This window comes from Streptopelia decaocto, assembly GCF_964273445.1.
Source record: "Streptopelia decaocto genome assembly, chromosome: 24".
NCBI classification, from domain to species: Eukaryota; Metazoa; Chordata; class Aves; order Columbiformes; family Columbidae; genus Streptopelia; species Streptopelia decaocto.
In genome coordinates, this window is record NC_138679.1 from 3,570,003 (window position 1) to 3,594,670 (window position 24,668).

At 48.5% G+C, this 24,668-nt stretch overlaps 1 protein-coding gene across 7 annotated transcripts in view; it reads right to left on the minus strand.

Annotated features, from left to right (window-relative positions):
- Nucleotides 1–1,079: 1,079 nt before the first annotated feature.
- The window catches only part of KDM4B (lysine demethylase 4B), a 92,391-nt gene continuing 68,802 nt past the window's right edge, over nt 1,080–24,668 (minus strand). For 3 of the 7 annotated variants that reach the window (XM_082072283.1, XM_082072285.1, XM_082072284.1), the window contains 8 exons: nt 24,370–24,478; nt 19,389–19,574; nt 19,122–19,286; nt 18,304–18,423; nt 15,500–15,592; nt 6,530–6,645; nt 5,609–5,752; nt 1,256–1,316 (listed from right to left, as the gene is read on the minus strand). In XM_082072283.1, coding sequence (XP_081928409.1) covers nt 1,271–1,316; nt 5,609–5,752; nt 6,530–6,645; nt 15,500–15,592; nt 18,304–18,423; nt 19,122–19,286; nt 19,389–19,574; nt 24,370–24,478 — 979 coding nt within the window. In that variant the 3' untranslated portion in view covers nt 1,256–1,270. Of the gene's footprint in view, nt 1,317–5,608; nt 5,753–6,529; nt 6,646–11,565; nt 13,736–15,499; nt 15,593–18,303; nt 18,424–19,121; nt 19,287–19,388; nt 19,575–24,369; nt 24,479–24,668 lie in introns of those variants that run through there. The other 4 variants (XM_082072290.1, XM_082072287.1, XM_082072288.1 and 1 more) reach the window with 3 other exon arrangements.

The following is a 24,668-nucleotide window of genomic DNA, read 5'->3' on the forward strand; positions in this document are numbered from 1 at the left end:
TGACTCGTGGCTCGTTGGATGACACAATATCTGCGTAATTCCTTCTTCAAAACAGTCTTGTCCCAGCGACAGGCTCTGCCCAGACCCCACGCTGCGTTTCCGCATGAACGCATCCACCCCATCCTCGTCCTTTCAACCTGCATCTCTACAAAAGCCGTGCAGAGCGGGGGCTCTGGAGATTTGCTCTTAATTATTTTATTTGCTATTTCCTAAGGACGATTTAGCATTCCTCTGGTGAAGCAGCAAGGTCGAGATATCCCATTCCTCAAACCTGGGCATTTATTCCACAGGTGAGGCCTCTTGGCACTGTTTGCCATACGGATTCTCCCTTCAGGCACCAACCCAACCCCAAACCCCCTTTCTCCTGGGCCTTTTTCCGCTTTAGCTGGTCACGGGGAGGACATGGGATCAGGGGAATTTGGGACAAAAGATGAGCTAAAACGTGATGCTTGCCCAAGAGAGCAGAGCTGCAAAAGCAGGTTTAAACAAAGAAATGGCGAACGACTTGCTCCCCTTTGGCAGGTGCGGAGCTGTCCTGGTTTTCTTAAAAACAAGTTTCTCTTTTAGTGAATTTGCCTGTCAGCTGAAGCGTCATATCAGCTGCATTTTCCTGGAGAACCAGATACATGTTCTGGTAAACATAGCAATGGAATGAGAGGTTATTGATAAGCACGGATGGACATCTTGTGAGAGGGGCAACGAGAAACAGGTGACCAAGAAACTGACCAACTGTGTATAACATCCCATTCATGTGATACTTCATATAAAAGTGGGAGATCACGAGGATCTCATCCCTTTTCCCTATGGTGACATTAGGAGAGGACCTTGCGAGTCGTCCCTGCGAACTGAGGCCAGTGACAGACTGAATCCAGCTCCGGTTGGCTGCAGAGTCCAGTCCAGGACTTCGGCTGCCGGCTCTGCAGTTGCTGAGACTTTCAGGATTGGTTTTGTATATTTTATATTATTTTCTCTATTTTATCAGCAGCATTAGTAAAACATGTTTAATTTTTCCAGCTCTCTTCTCTCTGTCCTTCTTTCCCTCCCAATCCCCTGTCCTGAGTGGGAAGGGGGAGAGAGAGGGGCTGAAGGGGGAAGTGGGGAAGAGGAGGTTAACAACACATCTGCCAGGGTTTTATTGTCACCCCCCAATCTAAACCCTCGACAGGAGCACAATGCCACTGAATGTTCATTTTAATACCTGTGTAACTCCCCTGAGGCAGACGACGACTTGCGAGGGCTCCTCGCTCCATCAAACCATCTCCAGGGCTGATTAGCGCAGCACAGCAGCATCAGACGGGAACGTCCCCCGGTGGCGTCTGGAGACACAAATTGCACCTTTTAAAGCAATTTCACATTTCTTGGCCTCAGAAGTCTCGCTCCCCATCTCCCAACAACCCAGCTCCCTCTCCTCGGGCATCGGGGGGTTCTGGTGTTTTCATGTAGCACCTCGTAGCCGTGGAGGAACTTTTTACATTGAAACTTCAATATAAATCAAAACAAATGACTATTCCACCAGGAAAAGCAAATTCAAATTGCCATGCCATTTTTTTATCTAAATAACGTTTAAATTTTAAAAAGGGGGGAGGAACTAATTACATCTCCGTGTGGAAGATCATAAATCATATAATTACAATGGGAACCTCTGCATCTTTCCACCAGACTAAAAGCAGGCTACACAAGTTCTTATCTCATTACTGTTTAATTAAGAATTATGTTTGAGCATCTTCTTTTTAATTATCACGGAGCCCAGATGACTTCTAATCTCTTTTTCACCCAAAATGAGGGAGGGTGCAGTCCAAAAATGGGCATTAACGAATGTACAATTTGCTCTTTGGGGAACTTTAATAAAATTACTCCGTGCAGAAGATGAACGCTGATAAAGTGAACTTCCACAGAGAACATTTGGTTCCCTTCAATTAGCATCACACAAGGCAGGAGCTGAGCGGGAGGATGCTGAAGTGGTGTTTTTTGGGGAGGGGATGGGGATTTTGAATTAGGGGCAGCAGAACCCAACACTCCCCGTTAAACTGCAAACACTCCCTGTTGAACTTCAGAGACTTGGAACCGGCTTCGTTCGCAGAAGGTGAGAAATATCAGATTCAGACGCAAAACTCCATCCCGCACTGACCGGAAAATCCTCATCAGCACCTGAATGGGGAATTTCAGGACGGCTGTGTTTTATTTTGTGCTGTCTCTGGATCAAATCCATTTATTAAGGCTGCAGGTGCTTTGTGTCCATCTACACTCAGCAATCACCGAGTTAGAGGCGGTGGATTCCTCCAGCTCCTCAGATGCTCCAGTTCCCTCCTTTTAGCATTCACAGAATCCCAGAATGTCAGGGGTTGCAGGGCCCTGGAAAGCTCATCCAGTGCAATCCCCCCATGGAGCAGGAACACCCAGATGAGGTGACACAGGAAGGTGTCCAGGCGGGTTGGAATGTCTGCACAGAAGGAGACTCCACAACCCCCCTGGGCAGCCTGGGCCAGGCTCTGCCACCCTCACCCCAAACAAGTTTCTTCTCAAATTTAAGTGGAACCTCCTGTGTTCCAGTTTGAACCCATTGCCCCTTGTCCTGTCACTGGTTGTCACCGAGAAGAGCCTGGCTCCATCCTCCTGACACTCCCCCTTTCCATATTGATCCCCAGGAATGAGTCCCCCCTCAGTGTCCTCTTGTCCAGCTCCAGAGCCCCAGCTCCCTCAGCCTTTCCTCACACGGGAGATGCTCCACTCCCTGCAGCATCTTGGTGGCTGCGCTGGACTCTCTCCAGCAGTTCCCTGTCCTGCTGGAACTGAGGGGCCACAACTGGACACAAGATTCCAGGTGTGCTCTCCCCAGGGCAGAGCAGAGGGGCAGGAGAACCTCTCTGACCTACTGACCACCCCCTTCTAACCCACCCCAGGTCCCATTGGCTTCCTGGCCACAAGGGCCCAGTGCTGGCTCATTCTTCCCAAAGTATTTTGCCTCTGTCCCTGTGCCCCACCAAGCCCTGCTGACCATCAGCACCCCAGGTAATGATGTGCAAAGAGCACACGTGTATATTTTTTAAACCGAGCCCACAGCAAACACCTTTTAATTCAATTGCTTGAATCGACACAGAGCGATTATTAGTTTTCAGTAAGATTTGATTCAATTAATTAGCCTGAAAATATCAGCACAGCCAGGCAAGCAGAGAGAAACCGAGATAAATCCCTGCCATAGTACTGCTTCATCTTTTAAAGGCAATTAACTCTTAGTTATTAGCTTTTAATTAGGGAATAATAATGACACCATTAATACGGTTTATTATACTTGTCAGCAGACAGCTGTTCCAAACAGATTTTATTATCAGATCTTGGCAGTTTTGTCTTTTTCGGTGTTTCGAGCCCCCGACTCGCAGCTGCTGCTCCGCTGGTCCTTGTCCCTTTGTCCCTTCCCAGGGACGGATGCAGAACCGACACCCTTTGCGGCGCCAAAGGAGCCCGACAATTTGCATCATTTGCAGGGCTTGTATTTCACTCTGTTTTGCTAAAGCCTCTCAGGCGGTTGGTGTCTCGGAGAAGAGGCGGCAGCAGGACCAGCCGTGACCGCGCCGTTGATTTCTCTCTCACGGGCGATTCTTGGGCCTTTCCCGGGGGAAATGCTGCATCTGCACCCAAGCTGCTTTTACACCTCGGCTCATAACACCCCAGACAGCATCCGACTCGCCAAACATTTCACATGCCACAAAAAATCCGCTGTGTGATTTGTTTTTCTTATCCACCTCTTTGGAATTGACGTGTATGTTCAAAGCACAGCAGAGACGATTTGGAAGTGAATAATCATGTTAAAGACACGAAGCACTCTGAATAAGTTTATCCATTCATCATCTCATTCCTCCCCGTGTGTCACCACGAGGAATCACAGAATCCCAGAATGTCAGGGACTGGAAGGGGCCTGGAAAGCTCATCCAGTGCAATCCCCCCATGGAGCAGGAACACCCAGATGAGGTGACACAGGAAGGTGTCCAGGCGGGTTGGAATGTCTGCAGAGAAGGAGACTCCACAACCCCCTGGGCAGCCTGGGCCAGGCTCTGCCACCCTCACCCCCAACAAGTTTCTTCTCATATTCAAGTGGAACCTCCTGTGTTCCAGTTTGAACCCATTGCCCCTTGTCCCATAACTGGTTGTCACCCAGAAGAGCCTGGCTCCATCCTCCTGACACTCCCCCTTTCCATATTGATCCCCAGGAATGAGTCCCCCCTCAGTCTCCTCTTGTCCAGCTCCAGAGCCCCAGCTCCCTCAGCCTTTCCTCACACGGGAGATGCTCCACTCCCTGCAGCATCTTGGTGGCTGCGCTGGACTCTCTGCAGCAGTTCCCTGTCCTGCTGGAACTGAGGGGCCACAACTGGACACAAGATTCCAGGTGTGGTCTCCCCAGGGCAGAGCAGAGGGGCAGGAGAACCTCTCTGACCTACTGACCACCCCCTTCTAACCCACCCCAGGTCCCATTGGCTTCCTGGCCACAAGGGCCCAGTGCTGGCTCATGCTCACCCTGCTGTCCCCAGGACCCCCAGGTCCCTTTCCCCTACCCTGCTCTCTAATAGGTCATTCCCCAACTTACACTGAACCTGGGGATGTTCCTGCCCAGATGTAAGGCTCTAGGAGGAGGTGGCTGCGATACCATGGAATGCTCCTTCTTGCCCCAAATTCACCCTGGAACTGTAAACTTCAAATCCTTCTGTAAGAAAAGCCACTACCACATTAGCAGTGGCAACGGGCTCAAGTTTTCATTGATGCTTTATCATTTCTCCATCTACTGCGTCACTAAAGTAAAACATCCAGAAGGCTCATAATTACCTGCTCTGTTGTATGCACAGCAAACCACATGTCCCCATTATTTTCACTGTCATCCTTTTTCTCTGTGTCCTAAACAGCTCTGGTATCTCCCCAACAGAGGCTGCAAACCATTTCCAGGGCACAAGCCTGTCTTAACCGAGTTTTATTATTCCTATATCACACATTCTTATTCCTAATCATGTACGCAGGACGCTACTGCAATACAAAAATGTCGTGCAATATATTTCCCTGATTTATTTTGGAATTAACAAATCCCTGAAGCAGTGAAATAAAAACCAAATGTAAAATATTGTGTTGGGTTCTGCTACCTTGATTTTAATGTTTTACCCTGGTTCCGGACTGGGGGAAGCCCTAAGGAAAACACCAGGAGCTCAGAGAAGCTCCTCAGCACCAAAAACCTGCTCCTGAGAGGTTTATTCCTTCTCACCAACACGGTGCAGTCAAGTCCCAAGGAAAGAAATTACCCTTGTGTAGGAATCAAGCAGCTGGAAGAACATACATGAAATTTTCTACAGGAAAGCAGAGAGTTGTTAAATTGAAAGCAAAGATGTTCGGAAAATCAACTTCCCCTACTGAGAACTGACATAAAAACACGAAGGAAAAGGCTTGTGGGATTCTAACCATCGCGGTCCGGACGCAGGAATGGGTGCTGTACCTGCGGCAGACGGCAACGCTGGGACGAGCAGCGTCGTCAGGAAAGCACATGGGGACAGACACCCTGGCTGGTCCGGAGCTCAGCTGGGCCTCCGGGACTTCATTCGATTCCCATTCTCACCCATTCCCTCATTCTCACCCCAGTGCTGACAGCGGCTCCGAGTCCCGGCTGCGATGCTGGAGGCGTTTGGCACATTTGCGTTGGCATGCAGCTCCCAAATCGTTGAAGTTTGCTGTTCCCAAATTGTTGAAGTTCGCTGTTCCTTCGCACCGGTGACTAAGCCTGAATATTTTAGGAGAAACTGCTTTAGACATCTCGGTGCAACTATGAAAACTTCGCAGCTAAGGGGTTTTTTGTGCTCAGCTGTATCCAGGCAGAAGTCAGGAAAGAAAAACCAACTGAGACATGGAATTTCAGGCTTTTTCTCCAAAATACATCTGATGACTCAGATCACCAGACACTACTTTCCGTATGTAGCAATAAACAGTCGAAATGAGGGCTGTAAGGGAACTGTAACTCGTGCGCTGGTAGCACTAGTGCTACCCAGAGCTTGTGGAAATTGGCTTTGAATTTAAGCACCATCGTTTGAGAGAACTGGGCTTGTTCGACTTTGAGAAAACAAGGCTTAGGAGAGACCTCATGGCCACGTTCCAGTTTTTCAGGGTTGCTGCAAAGCAGATGGGGACTCCGCTTTGACAAGGAGCCCCATGGAAAAGACGAGGGGCAATGGGGCTGAGTTGTTCCTGGGGATGTTCCAGTTGGACACAGGAGGGAACAACTGGAATAAGCTCTTCAGGAAGGTGGTGAATTCCCCAACATTGGACGTTTTTAAGATTCAGCTGGACAGTGGGCTGGGCTTGTCTAGACCAGGCTTTGCCAAGAAAGGTTGGACCAGGTGATCCTTGTGCTCCCTGGGATCTGTGATTCCATGTCAGAGCCGCAGCCCAGGTCCCCAGAGCAGGACGGGTTCCTCCGGCTCCTCGGTGAGGAACCTCAACCAGATGTGACCAAAAGGGATCCCCGAGAGCTCGGTGGCAGGAGATCATTATTATAACTTACTCAAGAACCTCTTCGAGGGTCCAGCTCATGTCCCCGGTCCCAGGCTGCGTCGTCCCTGTCCTGTACACAACCAGGGGGTCCCTGCACATGTGGGAACACACACGAGGTGGGCAAGTCTGCAGAGAGGAGTGAACAACAGAATGGTTAATCCTTTGCTTTTCTCCATTTAAAGAGGGGATCGGGGAAGAAAAACACCTGGGGGTGCAGCCCCTTCCCCAGCCGCCCACCCGCCTTGCACCAGGGGATTCGTTTCCAGTTTCAGTGCTGCTCTTTAATGGGGACAGCTCTGAAAGGCACACATTTTCTCCCCCACAATGGCCCTGTCACAATGACAATTACAGGTAATGCGGCAGCCTTGCCTTTCAGCAGCGCTGATTACGGCAGCAAATAGAAGCACATTAGAGAGGTGACAAGAGACTGACAGGCCGGATTCGCAGGGCGTGAAAGGTTCGATCATGCCAAAAGAAACCCAGGGGGACGCTCCCTTTTCTTGGGCTTTGTTTGCGGGGACAGGTAGGAGTGTGAGGTTAAAACCCCGTGTGGGAGCAGCCGAGAGCCCGGGAACCACATAGAAAGAAGCGTTAGTGGGTTTGTTTCCCCTCTTTGCAGTCAAACACCAGCCGAGAGCGAAACATCGCCGTGATTTTAGCAGTGCTACTAGATGGGAAGCTCAGTCTTAGCACTTTCAATCTTTAAAAACAGAAAATGTCATCTGAAGTCAAGGGAAACACGAGTGTAAACTGCTGGGGGGTTGGGAGGCTCGATGTCGGGGTTTATTGGGTGGTTGTTGGGAAATCCCTGGATAACCGTCACAAAAAAAGGGGGTTAAGTCAGTGCACCAAGCCCTTGACTTGAGAACATCACAGAAGTGAGAGAAATCACTGCATTTAAGAAGCTGATTGTGTACGTGGTAAAAAAATGTTATGATAAATCGCTCCTGTAAAACAGAAAGAGCCCCGAGCGGTGGGTCTCACACAAACAGTCGCGGTCGGGCGGATTTTTCACTGCACGCCAACAAAAACCTCACGGTAATCACCCAACGCAGGACCCAAAGCTACTGGATTGCGACGTTAATTCCACGTTGGATCCGAATCCCGGATTAATCAGATGTACCGCTTCTTCAGGCCAGGTATTCCCTAGCGGCTCCAAGCTATTAAGACAACAAAAAGGAAATAAACCTCGGCTCTACGTGGAGACACGAGGAAAAGGGACTCATGCAACAGCCCTTCTCCCCATCTCATTGCTTCTCCACGTAGCAAATTGCCCACTGACCCTTCTCTCCCCACAGTCAGCTCCGATTTGATCTCTTCAGTCGGGCAGATGAATCCCTGCGATTCTAAATGGCAGCAGCATCTTGGCTCGTATCACGGGTAAGTGACCGCTCATTCCTAATCAAAGGAAATGTGCTGTGTTTTGCAGAGATGGCTCCGTTCAATGAGGCAGATGAGCAGTGGATCTGTCCGTTTATCTATTTTTAAGCCGCGATGGGGGCGGAGGGGAGGGTGTCTCGTGTTTCACCGCTCGGCTCCGCGCTCATTTGCTGGGGGACGGCGGCAGCTGGCATGTGAAATGGCAAGGCCGGGGCAGAGAGGGACGCCAAAGTCAACCGTGCTGAAACACGGCCAAATTCCTCTTTATTCCACAGGAAAAGCGGCTGAGCTGCGGTCGCTGCGTAATTCCAAACGATATTTGCACAGTGACCTTTATGTTTCCTATCTTGTTTTACTCCTCTACCACTGAATAACTAACTCCCAGTCATTTTCTACTGATGTGCAAGTAAACCAAGTAGTTCTCTTTTTCTGCTCTCAAAGCTGCCAAATAATCCCAGCTCAACATCTCCAACTCATCTGAGTCTTGGTATTTTGCCAAAGTCGCCTCATTTGTGTGTGTTGGTGTGTTTGCCAGTACAGTTGTTGGTGGGACAAGAAGCAAGAGATGAGCTGCCCATGTTCCTGGAGATCAGGAACCCCCAGGATCTTCTCTGCTGGAGTCTCAGGTGATTTGTTGGACCTTTATTCCCGTTGTTGAGCTCCAGGAGCAGCGGTCGGTATCACCCGTACCAGGAACTCTGAAACAGCCATTAAACTCATTTGCAGGGTCTCCTCACTAACCTATAAGTGACATAAAGGGACCAATTGTCCTCCTAAGCCACTAAAATAACATCACGGGAAATAACGGGGGTTACAAGAGGGACTCGGCTCATCCACATGGTGACGGTCGCACGTGCTGTCACACTGATCTGGGGACAGGGACAACCTGGCGCTGGGCAGGGTCCACACACACAGTGTCGCTCTTTGCTTTAATCCACCAAAGTACAATCACAGGCCCAAAAAAGCTCTTCCACAAACCTGCTCTCTTTAAAACTCGGTCTATTTGTAGGTCAGGGCTTTGCAATCATTTGAATTATCACCAAAAGGGGGCAAAAAGCTTGGCAGACCACCCGGAGCTGTAGGCAGGGCGGGGAAATAAGCCCAAACAAGGCAAATAACAATCATTTCCCTAGTGCAGCACACAAGGAGCCTATTGCAGGGAAAGCTTTACCTCTGGCTTTGAAGAAGTTTAAGTTGGAGAGAGAATTGACACACGCAACATGCTGATCCATCCCCATCTTCCTCTGAGCCCCCAGCTGAACGATGCCCATTTCCTACATAACACCTTCCCCCCGAGAAATTCCACTAGTTCCATTTAAATTGCCATTAAACTAAAACAACACGCCCGGATTCAAAGTAAAGTTGAGTTTAAAACAGCTCCTGATTACCTTAAGCTAAAACTCTCCGAGTAAACCACTCCAACCAAAGCAAGGGCATTCTTCCAGCAAGGAACTGCACCTGTTTAATGAGCAGTTTTATTAAACTGGTGCAATTTGTTCAAGCTGAAGGAGAACTACTGACGGAGAACTAATATGAAAAGCGAGGGAAGAGGAAAAGAGAAAAATCCCCAAAGAATAACCTCAAGAAATAGAAGTTCTGCAAAACTGGCTGAAGCACAGATGTCTACAGCATGTGACGGGGTTTTTTCCATCATCTGCTCTTTCCCTAAGCTGAACAGTCACAAAACCAAAGAAAAAAGGAGCAAGTTCTGCAGAGGGAGAGCGTTCAAAGCCCGTGATGTCCTCCCATGTACGAGCTGCAAAGCTGGAAGCCAGAAGGAGAGGCCGTGAAAGCCACAAAATACCCTCTGTGAACACAGATCTGCACGCTGGGGGGTTTGCAGTAAACACCTTTGCAAGAAGAATTGTTTTATTAGCACAAAAAGTTAACATGAGTGAGAGAACCACAACACGGCAAAGGACAAAGTGGACGACGTTCTGTATCCAAAAGAGCGTGGTCAGCAGGACAAGGGCAGTGACCCTTCCCCTGGGCTCTGCACTGGGGAGGCCACACCTGGAGTATTGTGTTCAGTTCTGGGCCCCTCAGCTCAGGAAAGAGATTGAAGTGCTGGAGCGGGTCCAGAGAAGAGCAACAAGACTGGGGAAGGGATTGAACACAAGCCCTATGGGGAGAGGCTGAGGGAGCTGGGCTTGTTTAGTCTGGAGAAGAGGAGGCTTAGAGCTGAGCTCAGCACTCTCCAGAACTACCTGAAGGGCAGTTCTAGCCAGGTGGGGATTGGGCTCTTCTCCCAGGCATCAGCAATAGGACAAGGGGCCATGGGCTTCAACTCTGCCAGGGGAAACTGAGGCTGGAGATGAGAAAGCAATTCTGTGCAGAGAGAGTGGTCAGGATTGGAATGGCTGCCCAGGGAGGTGCTGGACTCAGCGGCCCTGGAGGTTTTGAAACTGAGATTGGCCATGGCACTTAGTGCCATGATCTAGTCAATGGGCTGGAGTTGGACCAAGGGCTGGACTGGATGAGCTCTGAGGGCTTTTCCAGCCCAGTGCATTCTGGGATTCTGTCTCAAGCTTTACGGAAGGTTAAGCTGCTCATTCAGCTGCAGCAATAAACAGCACTAAATAGCCTCACCCCAATCAATGCTGCTACTTTTAGTTTGTTAAATAAACCTGCACTTTACAAAGACAAAAAAAAAAAGGAATTATCTCCCCCATTTCTTCTCACCAAGCTAAAGATCTTTCCCCAACCAGACGAGGTTCAGGAAGACGCTGTTTTAAGAGGTTCGGTGTCAGCACGACAAGAGCTCGGAAGAAAAGCCGTGAGCACTCCAAAGAGGAAGCAGCGAACTGGTGATTTAAAAGAGAAAGGATTTTAGAGCCACCTCTGGCTACTTCGCAACTTCTGACACCAGAGCAAACCTGGAGCTGGGACAGAACCGCGTTGCAAGCTCAGCTCTGCGTTTTGGGCAGGGGCGAAGGACAGAGCTCATCCCCTGCACCGCTACCGGAGAGGAAGGCAGGACCACGCTCTTCATCAGGGGTCTCGACTCCTCTTGGCTCAGCCGTATCAGCCGGCTCTACGCCCGGAGCTGGGAGCCGCCTTCTCCTGCAGCACAAGAGCCTTTAAACTTAGAAATGAAGAGACTTCAACCCCCCAAAAAGCGTCAATCTGAAGTGCTCAACAGCCTTTAATTCATTATGAACCTAAAGGCAGAGAAAAATGAAATACATCACATCCTTCATCTGGAAGCAGGGGGGGGGGAATAATTGTTTTTATAGCACATAATCAGACACTTACAAATATAATTCACTGGAGGAAGGGGAGGAATGTGCATTTCCTATTTCCTTTTCAATAGCCTGGTGCACAGAGGCCGTCGATACGATCATGATAGATCATGCACGTCATTCCTAAACCAAAACGAGGGATTCAAAAGAAACAAAAAAGGGAGAACCCCTGCAACAAGAGAGCATTGGACAGTCCCAGGTTCACGTTGGACATAACTCAGCATCTGAATACGGGCTGAGGAAACACACTTTGTTTTTACAATATCAACAGGATTTTTGAAAGGCATTCCATATGAACACAGTAGCGGTGCCATTTCAGCCAGGACTTGAACATGCAGAGGAAATTCCCCATCGCTCAGCCCACCCTTCCCCTCCCGCCTCCAAAAAACTCCTCTGATGTTTCAATTCTCTTCCAATTGCTCTTTTACACAAGCAAGTTTTCGGTGTCGTACCAGCCAGGAGACGCCTGTGTAAGAGTGACAACCCCGGCTTTCAGGAACCTTGTCGGTTTTTAAAACTTTTATTAGACTCGGTTTGTTTTGATTCTCGGAGACATCTCTTGAAAACGTCAAAAACCCCGAAATAAAACCCCGTTACAAACGCGCACAGAAAAGAACCCGGAGCGGAGGCAGAAGAAATCAAGGGAACTCCAGTTCTTCCAAGGGAGGACAAAAACCTAAGAAAAACGCGTTATTCTATCTCCGCTCTTTCACTGGGACAGTTTAATACCCATGGAGTCCCTTAAGATGCTAATTACCATCTGCCAGCCCACAAATCCTTCCCACTTATTCCCTTAAAGATGCAGCTCCAGCGCTGCTTAAAAACCTCTCGGCAGAACGACCGCCGTGCAGAGGGGTTTCAAAACCAAATGAAGAACGTTGTCTCTTTCTGCGCAGTAATTTGAGGGAATGAGGCGGTAAGGATGGCTCCGGACAGCTCTGTGAGCCCCCAGCGCCGGGGCCACGGCCCCGTCCCGACGCTGCGTTAACGGTGCCGCCTTCTGGCTTCTGACCTGCCTGAGCTTCCCTAAGGAGAGAGGAAGACTTTGTGGTGACTTTGTGGGGTTGGGGACCAGGCTTTGGTACAAAACTGCTCCACAACCAAGAGAGGTGGTTTTCAGGCGTTCGAGTGGGAGCTGCCCACTCAATAATGGAGGATTTGGGTTTTACCTTCAAAACTTGTTCAATTCACAGCAAACGAGTCGAGCAAAGCACTTGCGGTCCAGTTCCCCAGGAGTATCTCAAAGGCTCAGTCTGGGTTTAGGTAAAGGATGTCACAACAATCAAAGATGTTTGGGGAATTTCTTCTTTAATAAGATAAAAGAAAACAAACAAACATACAAACACCTCCCAGGCTTCTGTCATGGAATGATTCTCACAACTGTAAGGGGCACAACTCAATAAAATAAAATCAAATAAAAATAAGGAGAGAAAGAAAAGAAACAGGTTCCTATGGGGGACATGCCTAGCGGAGCGATCCCCGGTGCTCCGCCGCACTGGGAAGGGATGGCTCCAAAAGGAATTAACACAAGAAGCGGCAACAAAACACTTGCCAAAACTCGAACGGAAAGCCATGCTGGCTGGAACTAGAAAGCAACGGTGATGGCAAAGGTGGGGAGGGAAGATGACGAGAATGACCCAACCTGCCGGTTCTGCCCGGAGTCCCTTCCTGGTGCCAAGGCAGAAACGCAACGTGGATCGCGAGTCTTGCAGAGAATTAACGGTAAGAAATATCCCGGCTGTGAAACGGTTGTCCCCATTTTCCCCAGTTTACAAAGCAAATAGTGTTTCTTTACAAAAAAAAAAGAACCCGGAGCGCTCCAGGACATGGGCTGTTGCTCTCCCCACAGTCACATTAGTCACATCTCAGTTGGGGTGAGGGAGGAGGATTTTGTTTCTTTTCTGCTTTTAAAGCCATCAGCTAGAAAAATGTTTTGTGGAAACTTTTGTTTTCCTGGTTTTGTTTGCTTGTTTTTTTTTTTTTAATAATGCTCATTTATAGAAAACTTCACAAAGGTGATGTCTATGTACAGAAAACACCATTCCGAAGGCTGCTTCAGTAGTCAATGTAATAGCACCTTGAAAGACAAAAGTTTGACATATTTGAAAAAGTCACTGTGTTCAATTTTAACCCTTTCCAAGCCTCACCAAAAGGAGCCGGTCACAAAGCCCCGTTAGGACAAACTCTCCCAAAGTCTCCATGGAAAATGCTGTCGGAAGGTTTTCAAGCTCTATGTTCCTGGCCAAGTGGAGGTAGCGCAGCCAGACGGGACTTTGTGCACTGAAACCAAGAGCAGACGAAAGAAATTCACAGCTATTGCACAAGGCTGGTCTTCTAGTCCACAGTTCCCTCCTCATTTTTTCTGCAGGCTTGAAAAGGGTTAATTTCATTTTATTTTTCATTAATCCTAGTTAAAACATGTTGCTCTGAGTTCCAGGCTGGTACTGTGTCTGCAAGAGGCTCTCCATAAAGGCCAAGTAATCGGGGTTTTGTCCGTATTCTTCGGGATTTCTTGAATTCCCCAGCCGGGGACGCTTGGCTCTCACTTCATCTCCCGAAAATACATCTTCCTGAGGGGCCCCGGTGCTGAGGGACTGCGGGAGACAGGAAAGCACAAGCGTTAGAGGAGCGGGAGAGACGTGGGTGCAACGTCGGCACAACAGCGGGGACAGCGAGGGCACCGCTTGCTTGGAGCGTTTCTGGAGAGAAAGCAAACTCCGACACACGCAAAGCACGCAGCTGCAACCAAAAACCACCACCCAACTGGCAAGAGAAACCCTCGAGTTGCCTTCTTTCTGTTTCAGAATCTTTCACTTCAGCTCCTGCCTTGCCCGTTCTCTTTCTGGTCCTGTCCTCTGCCTCTTCGGGTTATTCGTTCATAATGGAAAGCGCAAAGGGAATTGGGGCTTCCCTGACGTCTTTAATAAAAGACCCAAAGAAAGCGTTTAGGGATCGCTGTTCGAACAATCGCTTCTGCTCGTCCTGCTCTTTCGCTCTCAATGGTAGAAATTATCATCTCCTATCGTTCTGTTCTTTTGTTCTGCTGTTCGACATCAGAGCGTCACTGTCAGAGCATCGGCTGACGCTTCTGGCAGCAGAAAGTACAGGAGAAAAGCCTTTAGCTTTTGATTCACCTTCCAGCTCGCCTGCCTTCCTCTGGAACTGCTACAAACCCTGGTGTCTCCACTGCGGGGAACGTGTTTCTTTCCAAACGCTGCTTTTCAGGGCACAAATACACTGTTTTTATTATTAGACAGCTGAAATAAACTGGAATATTGAGCACATCCTAGAAATGAATTCCAGGGTGCTTCCTTGCCACTCGAAGTCCTTCAAGGATAACAAGGTAAATCATTATTAACCTCTCAAATTTATGCCGTGAGGTCTTACAGCCTCAAACAAGACGAAGATGCCATCCAGAGCGACATTGCAGGAAGCATTTTACAAGGGGTTTTTGGGGGAAAACCCTTGGAGATTTCATGCATAAGCACACAAAAGTTTCCTGTCATGGGTCATTTTGACGACGTGCGTCTCACACTCCTGCTGGTGGTGGCAGATTCACCGGGTCAGTGAATTGCCACATTAACCCAAACCAGCAATTCACTGAGTCTCAAGGGAAGGGGGGACCCTCCTCTTTGTGTCTCTATAGGGGACAGAAGCCCCAGAACCTCATGGCACGTTAACTTTGGGGATCCGTCCCTGTCTTGCAGTGCCTGACGTGACATTTAGAATGAAGAAGAAAACTTTATGTTCTCCGTTTGCCTAGAAACCAGTCGCATCATTGGTTTAAATGAGACGTCTTTAAAGGTTAAAGCACCATGTTTGAAAACACCCAGCAAGTCTGGGACTAAAAGAGCTACGAAATAAATCCTTCATATTTTCTAGGCGAAATAAATCCATTGCATACAGTTAAAGACAGACTGATCTTTTGGATTAAGAGCTTTATAGGTAAGAGCTACATTCTAAATCTCCTGTTTGGGGAGAAACGGGGGTTTGTCCCATGTTGTTCATCAGTTCTGCAGCACCCACGCAACCACTCAGTTCACCCCACTTCTAATGAAACGCAATATTCAGACAGAACCGCAGTCCATATAACTAAACTCCTATGGTTTAAAATGATATGAACATCATCTTTTAGCCAGAGAACACAAAAATTGTATCGGAACATGCGAAAGGGAAAAGAATTTAAACGCTTCTCAAGCGTTCACATCAAGGATTCCTTCTACTCGACATACTTTGTGAATGACAAGAGGTTTTACAGCCACAGAAACTGTGGGTTGCGTTTACCTAATGTCTAAACGATATGCTAAAAAATGTGAATACTGCAAAGCGCAGCCCGTTCCTGTTACCTCGATACCCACCAGGCGAGACTTCACTCTCTTGGGAAGCTCTTCCTCCAAGGTATAAATATCCCCACGCTTCACCATGAGTTGGGAACCATCTTCAAACTCGACCTGCAGAGGAGGCAGAGGATGAAATAAGAACTCGGCCTCTACATTTACGGTACCTGAACTGCCCATTCCCGGATTCTGCCAAAGTGTTTTGAGGATGCTGAACCCAAAAAGCCTGAAAAAAAGACACTTTTCACTTCTAAAAGGCAATCCTGTATTCAGACCAATATGGTAATAAGGATTTCTTTCATCTTAAACAAAGCATTTTCTCGTGTCATAAGGAAACATCTCCAGCTACTAAAATGTATTTGTATTTTAACAAGCAGAAACAGTCAGCCAGGTACAAAAACTGGTGTCAACTCCTCACATCAAACCTTTTCCGCCAAGCACTGATTGTATCATGAATTATGCAACAGATGTTACAGGAATGTTTATTCATGGAAACGTGCACATAAAAATGTTAAAACTATTAAAAGTTGAAGACATTCTCAGTTTCTTTGCTTCAGACTTATTAGGCTTTTCTGGATAATGCAGAAGGACATAAACCACAGCTTAATATGGGATGTCGGGTTCAGATTGGACAAATTCAGAAGAAAGTGTCTGTGCTCTGATCTCTTGTGCGCTGCTCACCAGTTAAACCAGTTACACCTTAAACTATCAAAAACACAGAATCCCAGAATCCCAGAATGTCAGGGGTTGGAAGGGACCTGGAAAGCTCATCCACTGCAATCCCCCCATGGAGCAGGAACACCCAGATGAGGTGACACAGGAAGGTGTCCAGGCGGGTTGGAATGTCTGCACAGAAGGAGACTCCACAACCCCCCTGGGCAGCCTGTATCCCCCTGGAGCCTCTCTGAGTGGCACACCAGGGAGTTACTCCACCAGTCCATTTCCTTGTCACACTCCCTGATGGTCCTCAGCATCTCAATCTCCTCCTTAAGCTTTGCAGCCATGTAGAGCAGATCTTGCACCCGCTCACATCTCACACAGCTGGGATGCTGCCATCGTCACCCGGCAGCAGCAGGCTCTGGCTCTCCCTGCAGCCAGAAACCTGAACAGCCACGGTTCGGGGCAGACAGTCTGAGTTGCTATGGTCCTCTTCAGACAAGCTCTCTTTCTGGTCAAGACCATGGTTGGCAACAGTATGAGCCAGTGGCAATAGGTGAGAGAGTCTAACTAGCAAGAGGTGACAAGCTCTACACCCTAGTGCATGAGTTACCACAGCGCTGCTGCAGCACAGTGTGGGTGCTGCTCACCCCGTCACAACCCGACGGCCCCTTCCAGCACCTGGCGGCAGCGACGCGCCGCTGCCCTCCCGGAGGCTTTTTCACAGCAAGGGGCGAGGGTGCGATCGCCCTCGCCTGTAATGCCCACTCACATCAGCCCGGGAGCTGCCGGGCCTCTCGAGAACAAAAGTGCCCGATTGAGAGAAAAAGAACCCCAAAAAAAGGCTTCTCTGTACCTTGAAGATTTTGCTTAATCGGGACCCACCGAGCTGCCTCCAATCAGCTGAGCTCAGGACCTGAGAGCAGCTGGATTTTGGTTATTGAAGTTCCGAATCACTGACAGGGGTTAGACCCGTGATGGCCAGACATCAGAGCACACAGGGTTGCAGGACAGTCATTTGGGCCCAATTTTTAAAAACAGATAAACATCTAATCTTAGCACAGCAATTATAGACTTAGAGATGTGAACCGGGGAGCTGCTGCAAAATAGTTTAAAATGCAAAAGCTAATCCATGCTGTCTTCCAACAAACACACTTAATTCATAACAAAACTGTCTCTTTTATCTGTTCCAACACAGATAAAAGTACCATAAGTACTGAAAAAGTATCTGCATAGGGAACCCATGTGGAAATTCAGGCTGTTCTCCCCATGGGAAGAGCTTTACTTGGAGGTAACTGCGTGATTTGAACAACACAGACTCCTCATGCATATTTCTCTGTTGTCTGGCGCTATTGCTGGAATAGCCTGTTTCAAATGATTGTACCTTCGAGAAATCAATGACAATTTCCTCCGCTGTGATTAAACTGGAAAGCATGCATAACAATAGATCTTTATGGAACTATCTATTGTCGTTATTCACAAGCAGGGTCACCTCAGATCGCATCCTCTCTGAGGCAATTAACATCCATTACACACATGCAAAAGCCTGTTCACCCACAAGGTGGGTTATTGTGCTGGTCACAAACACTCCAGTGTAGAAAGGACAGAAACAAGAAGCGCATTTAAAACAAATACAGATAGGAGATTTTCTTTGCCTTTTGGCCAGGGGAAACTGAAGGTTTCCAGTCCCTCACACAACAGCAAGGTGTTATTCCCACACACAAAGTCCCTTCCCATGACCAGAGGATTGTTCCTCCCCTCGCAGTTGTCTCCTGACCAATTCTTTCCTTTTTTTCCACTAAAAGTGTGGAGGAAAGTTGTGATTTTGTAGATCTGGCCCCTGGGAAGCTCTGGCCCACCAGCTCAGCTCGTCCAGAGCAGAGAGTGGTTCAGGTGGGTCACTTGTGAGCTCAGTCAGCTCTGAGCCGCAAGGAAAAGGGCAAATTCATTCTGTATCTTAAAAGCAGATACAGTCTAGATGTATGTCTATCCATACATCCACTCTACCACGGAAACCTTTACCCTGATCCTATTTTAACATATTTCTCTTTAGACTAGTATTCATTTCAGAAGGGAAATTCCCCCTTCAAGACCAGAGCAAGTGTTCAGCACCAGTGAGCCACATTATTTGCGTAATAATCAGCATACAGGTGCCCTCCCACACTCACCTGGTAAATGTGACTGATCTGGGCTGCAATAAACTTGGCCTTGTAGACGATTCCATCCGTCCACTGCAGCTGGACCAGCTCTCCCTCCGGAGGGGGCCCCAGCTGGACGCAGTCTCTGCTCTGGAGACACAGGGAAAGAGGTCAGACCTTGGCCTTCAAATCACTGCTCAAGCTGCTACATAACACTATCATTAAGTATAAGAAAGTTTCTGCGCTTGTGATTAATTGCGATCATCTCAAATGAAACTATTACCAAGTGAGAGAGCAGGAATAACAGAGACCTGCAGCTCCTTCTGGGGACAGAACTCAGTTCTGGGAAATTTCTCCTTATAAATCCCCGAAGATCAGATCTCCTGCATTGACACAACCAAGCGGAGTAGACCTGCGCTGTGTCGCACAGCGAATCGAAGGCGCGATGAGGAAAGGAATGCGTGAGTCAGCCTCTTCTAGACCTTCCCGCTATTAAGTGAATTCCCTGTTTTGAACCACAAGCACTTACAGACAATCTGCTTCCCCCATGAATCGCACTTGTCAGTTGAAAAAGAAGAGATTATTCAACCACAAAATAAATAGGATGCAAGTTAAACCAAAGATTGCTTGCTGTTAAGCCATCCGCGTGTGGCAAAGTCACATCTTCACAGAGGAACAAACAAAATGAGATGAGGTTGTCATAAACAATAGTAATGAAAAGCAGTGTGAATTTTTCTATGCAAGCAGCAACTTTAAGTTTTACTTTGTTGTTCCAGCCCAAAGCGCACAGAAGAGGAATGCACACATTACGGTTTGTACTCGTCTATAACGGTAACAGAGCTCCTTACAATAATGCTTTCTGGGTAAACGTTGTCGCTGTATGAACCATCATCAAAGTTCACTTCATAGAAAGTCTGTGTTGTCATGCCAATCACTTTACATCGGTAGTAGAGTCCATTCCGGTTCTTTGTGATCACAGTCTGTCCAAGGGTCACCTCTCTTCGAAACGGCACCTGCATTGCAGAGAAAATGGAACAATTTGCTCTTTGCAATCATAAAAGCTGTGTCAAAACCACAAAATAAAAAGGCAACAAAAGCCAAACCCCCGAGCGTACATTCTGGTTAGCGGCTTTGTGTTTGAAGCAGGTGATGGACACGACGTAGGGCCAGTCGTCGGGCTCCATGGGGACGCCGGCCGCGTGCGCGCAGGTGACGTGGAAGGACGTGGAGCAGAGCTCGTCCGAGCACTGGATGCAGGCGCCCGACACCCGCTTCATCCGCTTCCGGCAGTACACGCATTTCTGGAAGGGAACACAGGGCAGAGGGTCAACAGCAGCTTTACCGCAGCGCGGCGCACCCTGTTACCCGGCACGGAGGGGAAGTCTCTATATTAGTGTCTACGGCACAAAAGCTGCGGCCAAAACCAGGGACGTTTCCTGCTGCGAGGTCACATCCAACACTTCCAGAATTGCCTATAGACACCTGCCTGGACTCACTCAAAACCCAAAGAAACTAGAGCAGATGCTAACTCAGCATTCCCTCAAACATGACAACATTGAGCAGTAATTCACGAGCTCGCTGGCCAGTCAAACAGACTTAAATTCAACTGGAGACTGTGCGGACGGTACACGTAGGAGTTTGCCTGGGTTGCTGAGGACTGGGTTAGGGAGCAGTTAGGCAATCTGGACACACATAAATCCATGGGTCCGGATGGGATGCACCCGCGGGCGCTGAGGGAGCTGGCTGAGGCCATTGCTGGACCGCTCTCCATCATCTTTGCCAAGTCTTGGGAAACAGGAGGGGTGCCTGAGGACTGGAGGAAAGCAAATGTCACTCCAGTCTTCAAAAAGGGCAAGAAGGAAGACTCGGGGAACTCTAGACCGGTCAGCCTCACCTCCATCCCTGGGAAACTAATGGAACGACTTCTCCTGGGTGCCATCTCAAGGCATATCAGGGATAAGAGGGTCATTAGGGGCAGTCAACATGGCTTCACCAAGGGGAAGTCGTGCTTGACCAACCTCATTGACTTTTATGAGGACATAACAAGACGGGTGGATGATGGCAGAGGGGTGGACATGATCTCCCTTGACCTGAGTAAGAGATTGACACAGTCTCGACAGCATCCTCACAGCTGAACTGAGGGAGTGCGGGCTGGATGAGCGGGGAGTGAGGTGGCTGCGAACTGGCTGAAGGGAAGAAGCCAGAGAGTCGTGGTCAATGGGGCAGAGTCCAGTTGAGGCCTGTATCCAGTGCAGAGCATCAGGGGGCAGTGCTGGCAGGGGGATTGCACTGGATGAGCTTTCAAGGGCCCTTCCAACCCCTGACACTCTGTGATTCTCTGCAGCATCCAGTATTAAACAGAGCCTTTCTTCTCCTCTTCGTGCCCTCCCGTTACCTCACTCCCATTAAACTCCTGCTGAAACGCTGCAACATTCCCAAACGCGTGACCTAAATTTTAGATCCGTATGAATTACAACATCCCGTGGGATTAGAAATGTAGCGTAAGCTGCCGGAGATCACACAATAAGCCAATACAACGCCGAGAAGTACAAATTCACTCTGCTGCTAGATCTGACTTAAAAGCGCATCCTCAAAAAATATAAGGAGTGGTATCATATTACAAAACAGCCAGTAAATGCAAAGTAAGAATTGTCAAATTTCAATGTTATATTTGTGTTGTCAGAGCCGAGAGCCACAACACACCGCCAAGCCAAACAAAAGGCCGTTCTTCTCCCAAGAGTATTTCTCTTTCCCTTGAAAGCAAAACATGCAAAAGAAAAAGGGAGATGCATTCCTGGCAATCTCGGTGCAGCATCAGCCCTCCCTGACGGGATCTGCCCCACATCCATATCAAATAATTCCTGCGAATTAACTCAAGCCAGTATGTTTACACCAAAGATTAATTTGGCCTTTTTACTTCAACTAACAAAAGCCAGGAAATTCAAAGCCAAGGCCTCAGTGTTGCCAGAACGTGGGGTTTTTTCAGGATTTAATAAGCTGTGCCTTTATCGCTCGTAACCCATGTTCCAAAGGCAGATAAGCAGCACAGCAAAGTGCGCAGCAGGAGCGGGCGCTGAGAGCAACGAGATCTCATTATTAAAGTGTCGATAGGTAATTCTGCCGCTGGCAGGGCCGCCGCTGATCCGCGGTGTGCTCAATAGTGTCTCTCCAGGGAGCGCTAACCCTGCGCTATCACGAATCTGCTTTTATTGACGTGAACGGGGCTCTTCCAAGGTTCAGTGTGAGCCCAACGACAGCCCAGCAGCAAAGAAAGCTCCTCGTGACAGGGGAAGGAGCTACAACAACGGAATAGTCACAGAATCCCAGAATGTCAGGGGTTGAAGGGCCCTGGAAAGCTCATCCAGTGCAATCCCCCCATGGAGCAGGAACACCCAGATGAGGTGACACAGGAAGGTGTCCAGGCGGGTTGGAATGTCTGCACAGAAGGAGACTCCACAACCCCCTGGGCAGCCTGGGCCAGGCTCTGCCACCCTCACCCCAAACAAGTTTCTTCTCAAATTTAAGTGGAACCTCCTGTGTTCCAGTTTGCACCCATTGCCCCTTGTCCTGTCACTGGTTGTCACCCAGAAGAGCCTGGCTCCATCCTCCTGACACTCCCCCTTTCCATCTTGATCCCCAGGAATGAGTCCCCCCTCAGTCTCCTCTTGTCCAGCTCCAGAGCCCCAGCTCCCTCAGCCTTTCCTCACACGGGAGATGCTCCACGCCCTTCAGCATCTTGGTGGCTGCGCTGGACTCTCTGCAGCAGTTCCCTGTCCTGCTGGAACTGAGGGGCCACAACTGGACACAAGATTCCAGGTGTGGTCTCCCCAGGGCAGAGCAGAGGGGCAGGAGAACCTCTCTGACCTACTGACCACCCCCTTCTAACCCACCCCAGGTCCCATTGGCTTCCTGGCCACAAGGGCCCAGTGCTGGCTCATGGTCACCCTGCTGTCCCCAGGACCCCCTCGGTGTCACCAGCAAACTTGCTGACAGTCACTCTATTCCCTCGTCCAAATCATTGATGAATATATTGAATAATACCGGCCCCAGCACTGCCCCCTGAGGCTCTGCACTGGATACAGGCCTCAACTGGACTCTGCCCCAGCGGAGTCCAAGCAAATGTGATCAAAGGATAAAGAAAACTGAGCTACAGTGAGACCGAAATGTGGAAGACAGTGGGAAGAGTGAAAATCTAGATGTGGGAGACGGGTGGACAGAAGCAGCAGTGCCGGAGGACAGCGGCACATGGGGATTTAACGACATTTTCTATGGGAGGGGAGGGAGCAAGGAGAGAGAATTTCTAAAGCACAGGAGAAAAATCTCCAGAATGAACGCACGGCGGAGCGTGGGGTCACAGCGAGAGTAAGAAATGGGCTGTCTCCTGCATGATGAACACTGCAATTCATTTACTCCACCGAGGAATGACAGCTAATTATTCCAAATTTCCACGTCATAAATAATTTACGCGCGCAGGCCCATAATACGCAATCAATCAGGGAGCACGCAAGCTGCATTCTTTAAAATGATGCGAAGCCACAAATGGACTTGTGCTTGAAAGGGTACACGCTCAAAGCAGGAGATGGCTTTGGACAGATCACCGCAACGCCCTGATACCTCGGCATCTCCTGGTAACTTAAAAATACAAATATATTTAAAAAATCAACAGAAAATAATCCGAACCTGTGTCCAACGCTGCCCAGCGCAGCCAACAGGCCCTGCCACAGGGTCATCACTTTCCAAGCAGAGCTCTTAAAGCCAGGCTTTGCCAAGAACTGAGCGAAAAACCAAGCTCCTGCTCACTTCAACATAAGGAATCACATCATTAGACAAGGTATTTCACATGAAAATTCTTTGCCTTTCCCGGGACATGAAGAAAACACGAGGTGCGAATGGAATACAACCCTGCAGAAAGCAACACCACCAAGAAGCTTTAATTGCGGAACGACACAGAAATGTGCAGTAGGTCTGTGCGGAACAGCCAACGCTTCGGAGCAAAATAAAGCAACAGTTTTACGTGTTTTAATACTGCCCTGGCTCTATAGGATTGTGAGGCGGTCACAGAAGAGTTAAAGAATTAAGTTTTGTGAGGCTCCATTAGGCAATACAAGTGAGTCTTGTGTAAAAGGATTTTCAGTTCATCGTTACAAGTGCTGGTAATGAAGAGGATGCTTGGTGGAAATGTCAGACGATCCATAAAGAACCACTGCTGCAAGATTTATCGCTCTCGCATCACACTGCTCCATCACTCCACCTGAATAATGAATGCTTTTTACATCCACGTTTATGTACAAAACCCATTTGCACAACAGAGAAATAACTCTGGAAGCAGACAGAGATTCCTCCTCATCTCTCAGCCAGGCCCAGGCCGGGCTGCCTGCACTAAATAGCCGCGCGGTTAACGAACACATCACCATTAACTAATGTATCGCTGCTGCGTCACCTTCCCCCGCACCGCACTCCCACTGTCACCCAGCTGACTTCTGCACGAAAAAAGCAGCAAAAGCACCATTTATTTTGCAATAACGCACTACAGTGATGGGGCATTAACTAACATCAAGATTAATTGCTCTGAGCTAATGAATCATCCATTACTAATCCCTCAGATAAGGCTACACCACTAAATAACAAGTTGGAGCTGGACTTGTGTTAAATCCTTTGCAGTTGCGCCTTGCAGTCACGGTCACAAAGAATGATTATTAATTTCTGCAAGAGATTTCTTGATAGAAAAAGAGAAATGTTGTAAAAAGAGATGAACCAGATTACAGATTAACAAGTCAGTAATACGTCAGGTTCTTTCTAGCTACCGCGGCCCTTTGCACTCTCGCCGTGCGATACTTCCAATAAATGAAGCTTTCAGGTAGTTGAGCCCTGACCCAGAGGTGGGAAAGTGTCCCAGGGGAAGAGAAACTCCTGGAAAGCACCAGCAGGTCTGGAAATCACAGCCTGTTCCTCCTGGTACGTGTGTTGGCAATAAGAGCAAGAACATCACCTCTAGTCCCAGCTACTTTATGATCCCACGCAATGTTTTCCTGTCTGCTTAAAGCCTTATTTTTCTGGCTCTTGTTTGCACTCTCTCTACAGGTACAAGGCACCCACCAGTTTCCATCTCTGCTCCGGAATAGCACTGATGTCCACAGGATGACGCTCTATCACATTGAGAAAACGGGCCTCGGGGACAGCGATCGCACAGATTATATGGACCCACCTGGGAAAAAAGCAAGAGAGAAATCAGTCTACCATTATTTGAATGAAATACGCAAGAGGACAGTTAACATTTCTCTGACTCCCTCGGTATCGAGGTATATTTATGGTGGTCGGGCAGCCGTGGCAACGTTACCGACTGATTGTTAATCACGGTTTTACAAGGTAAATGTCTCTGGAACAATTGGGATCAA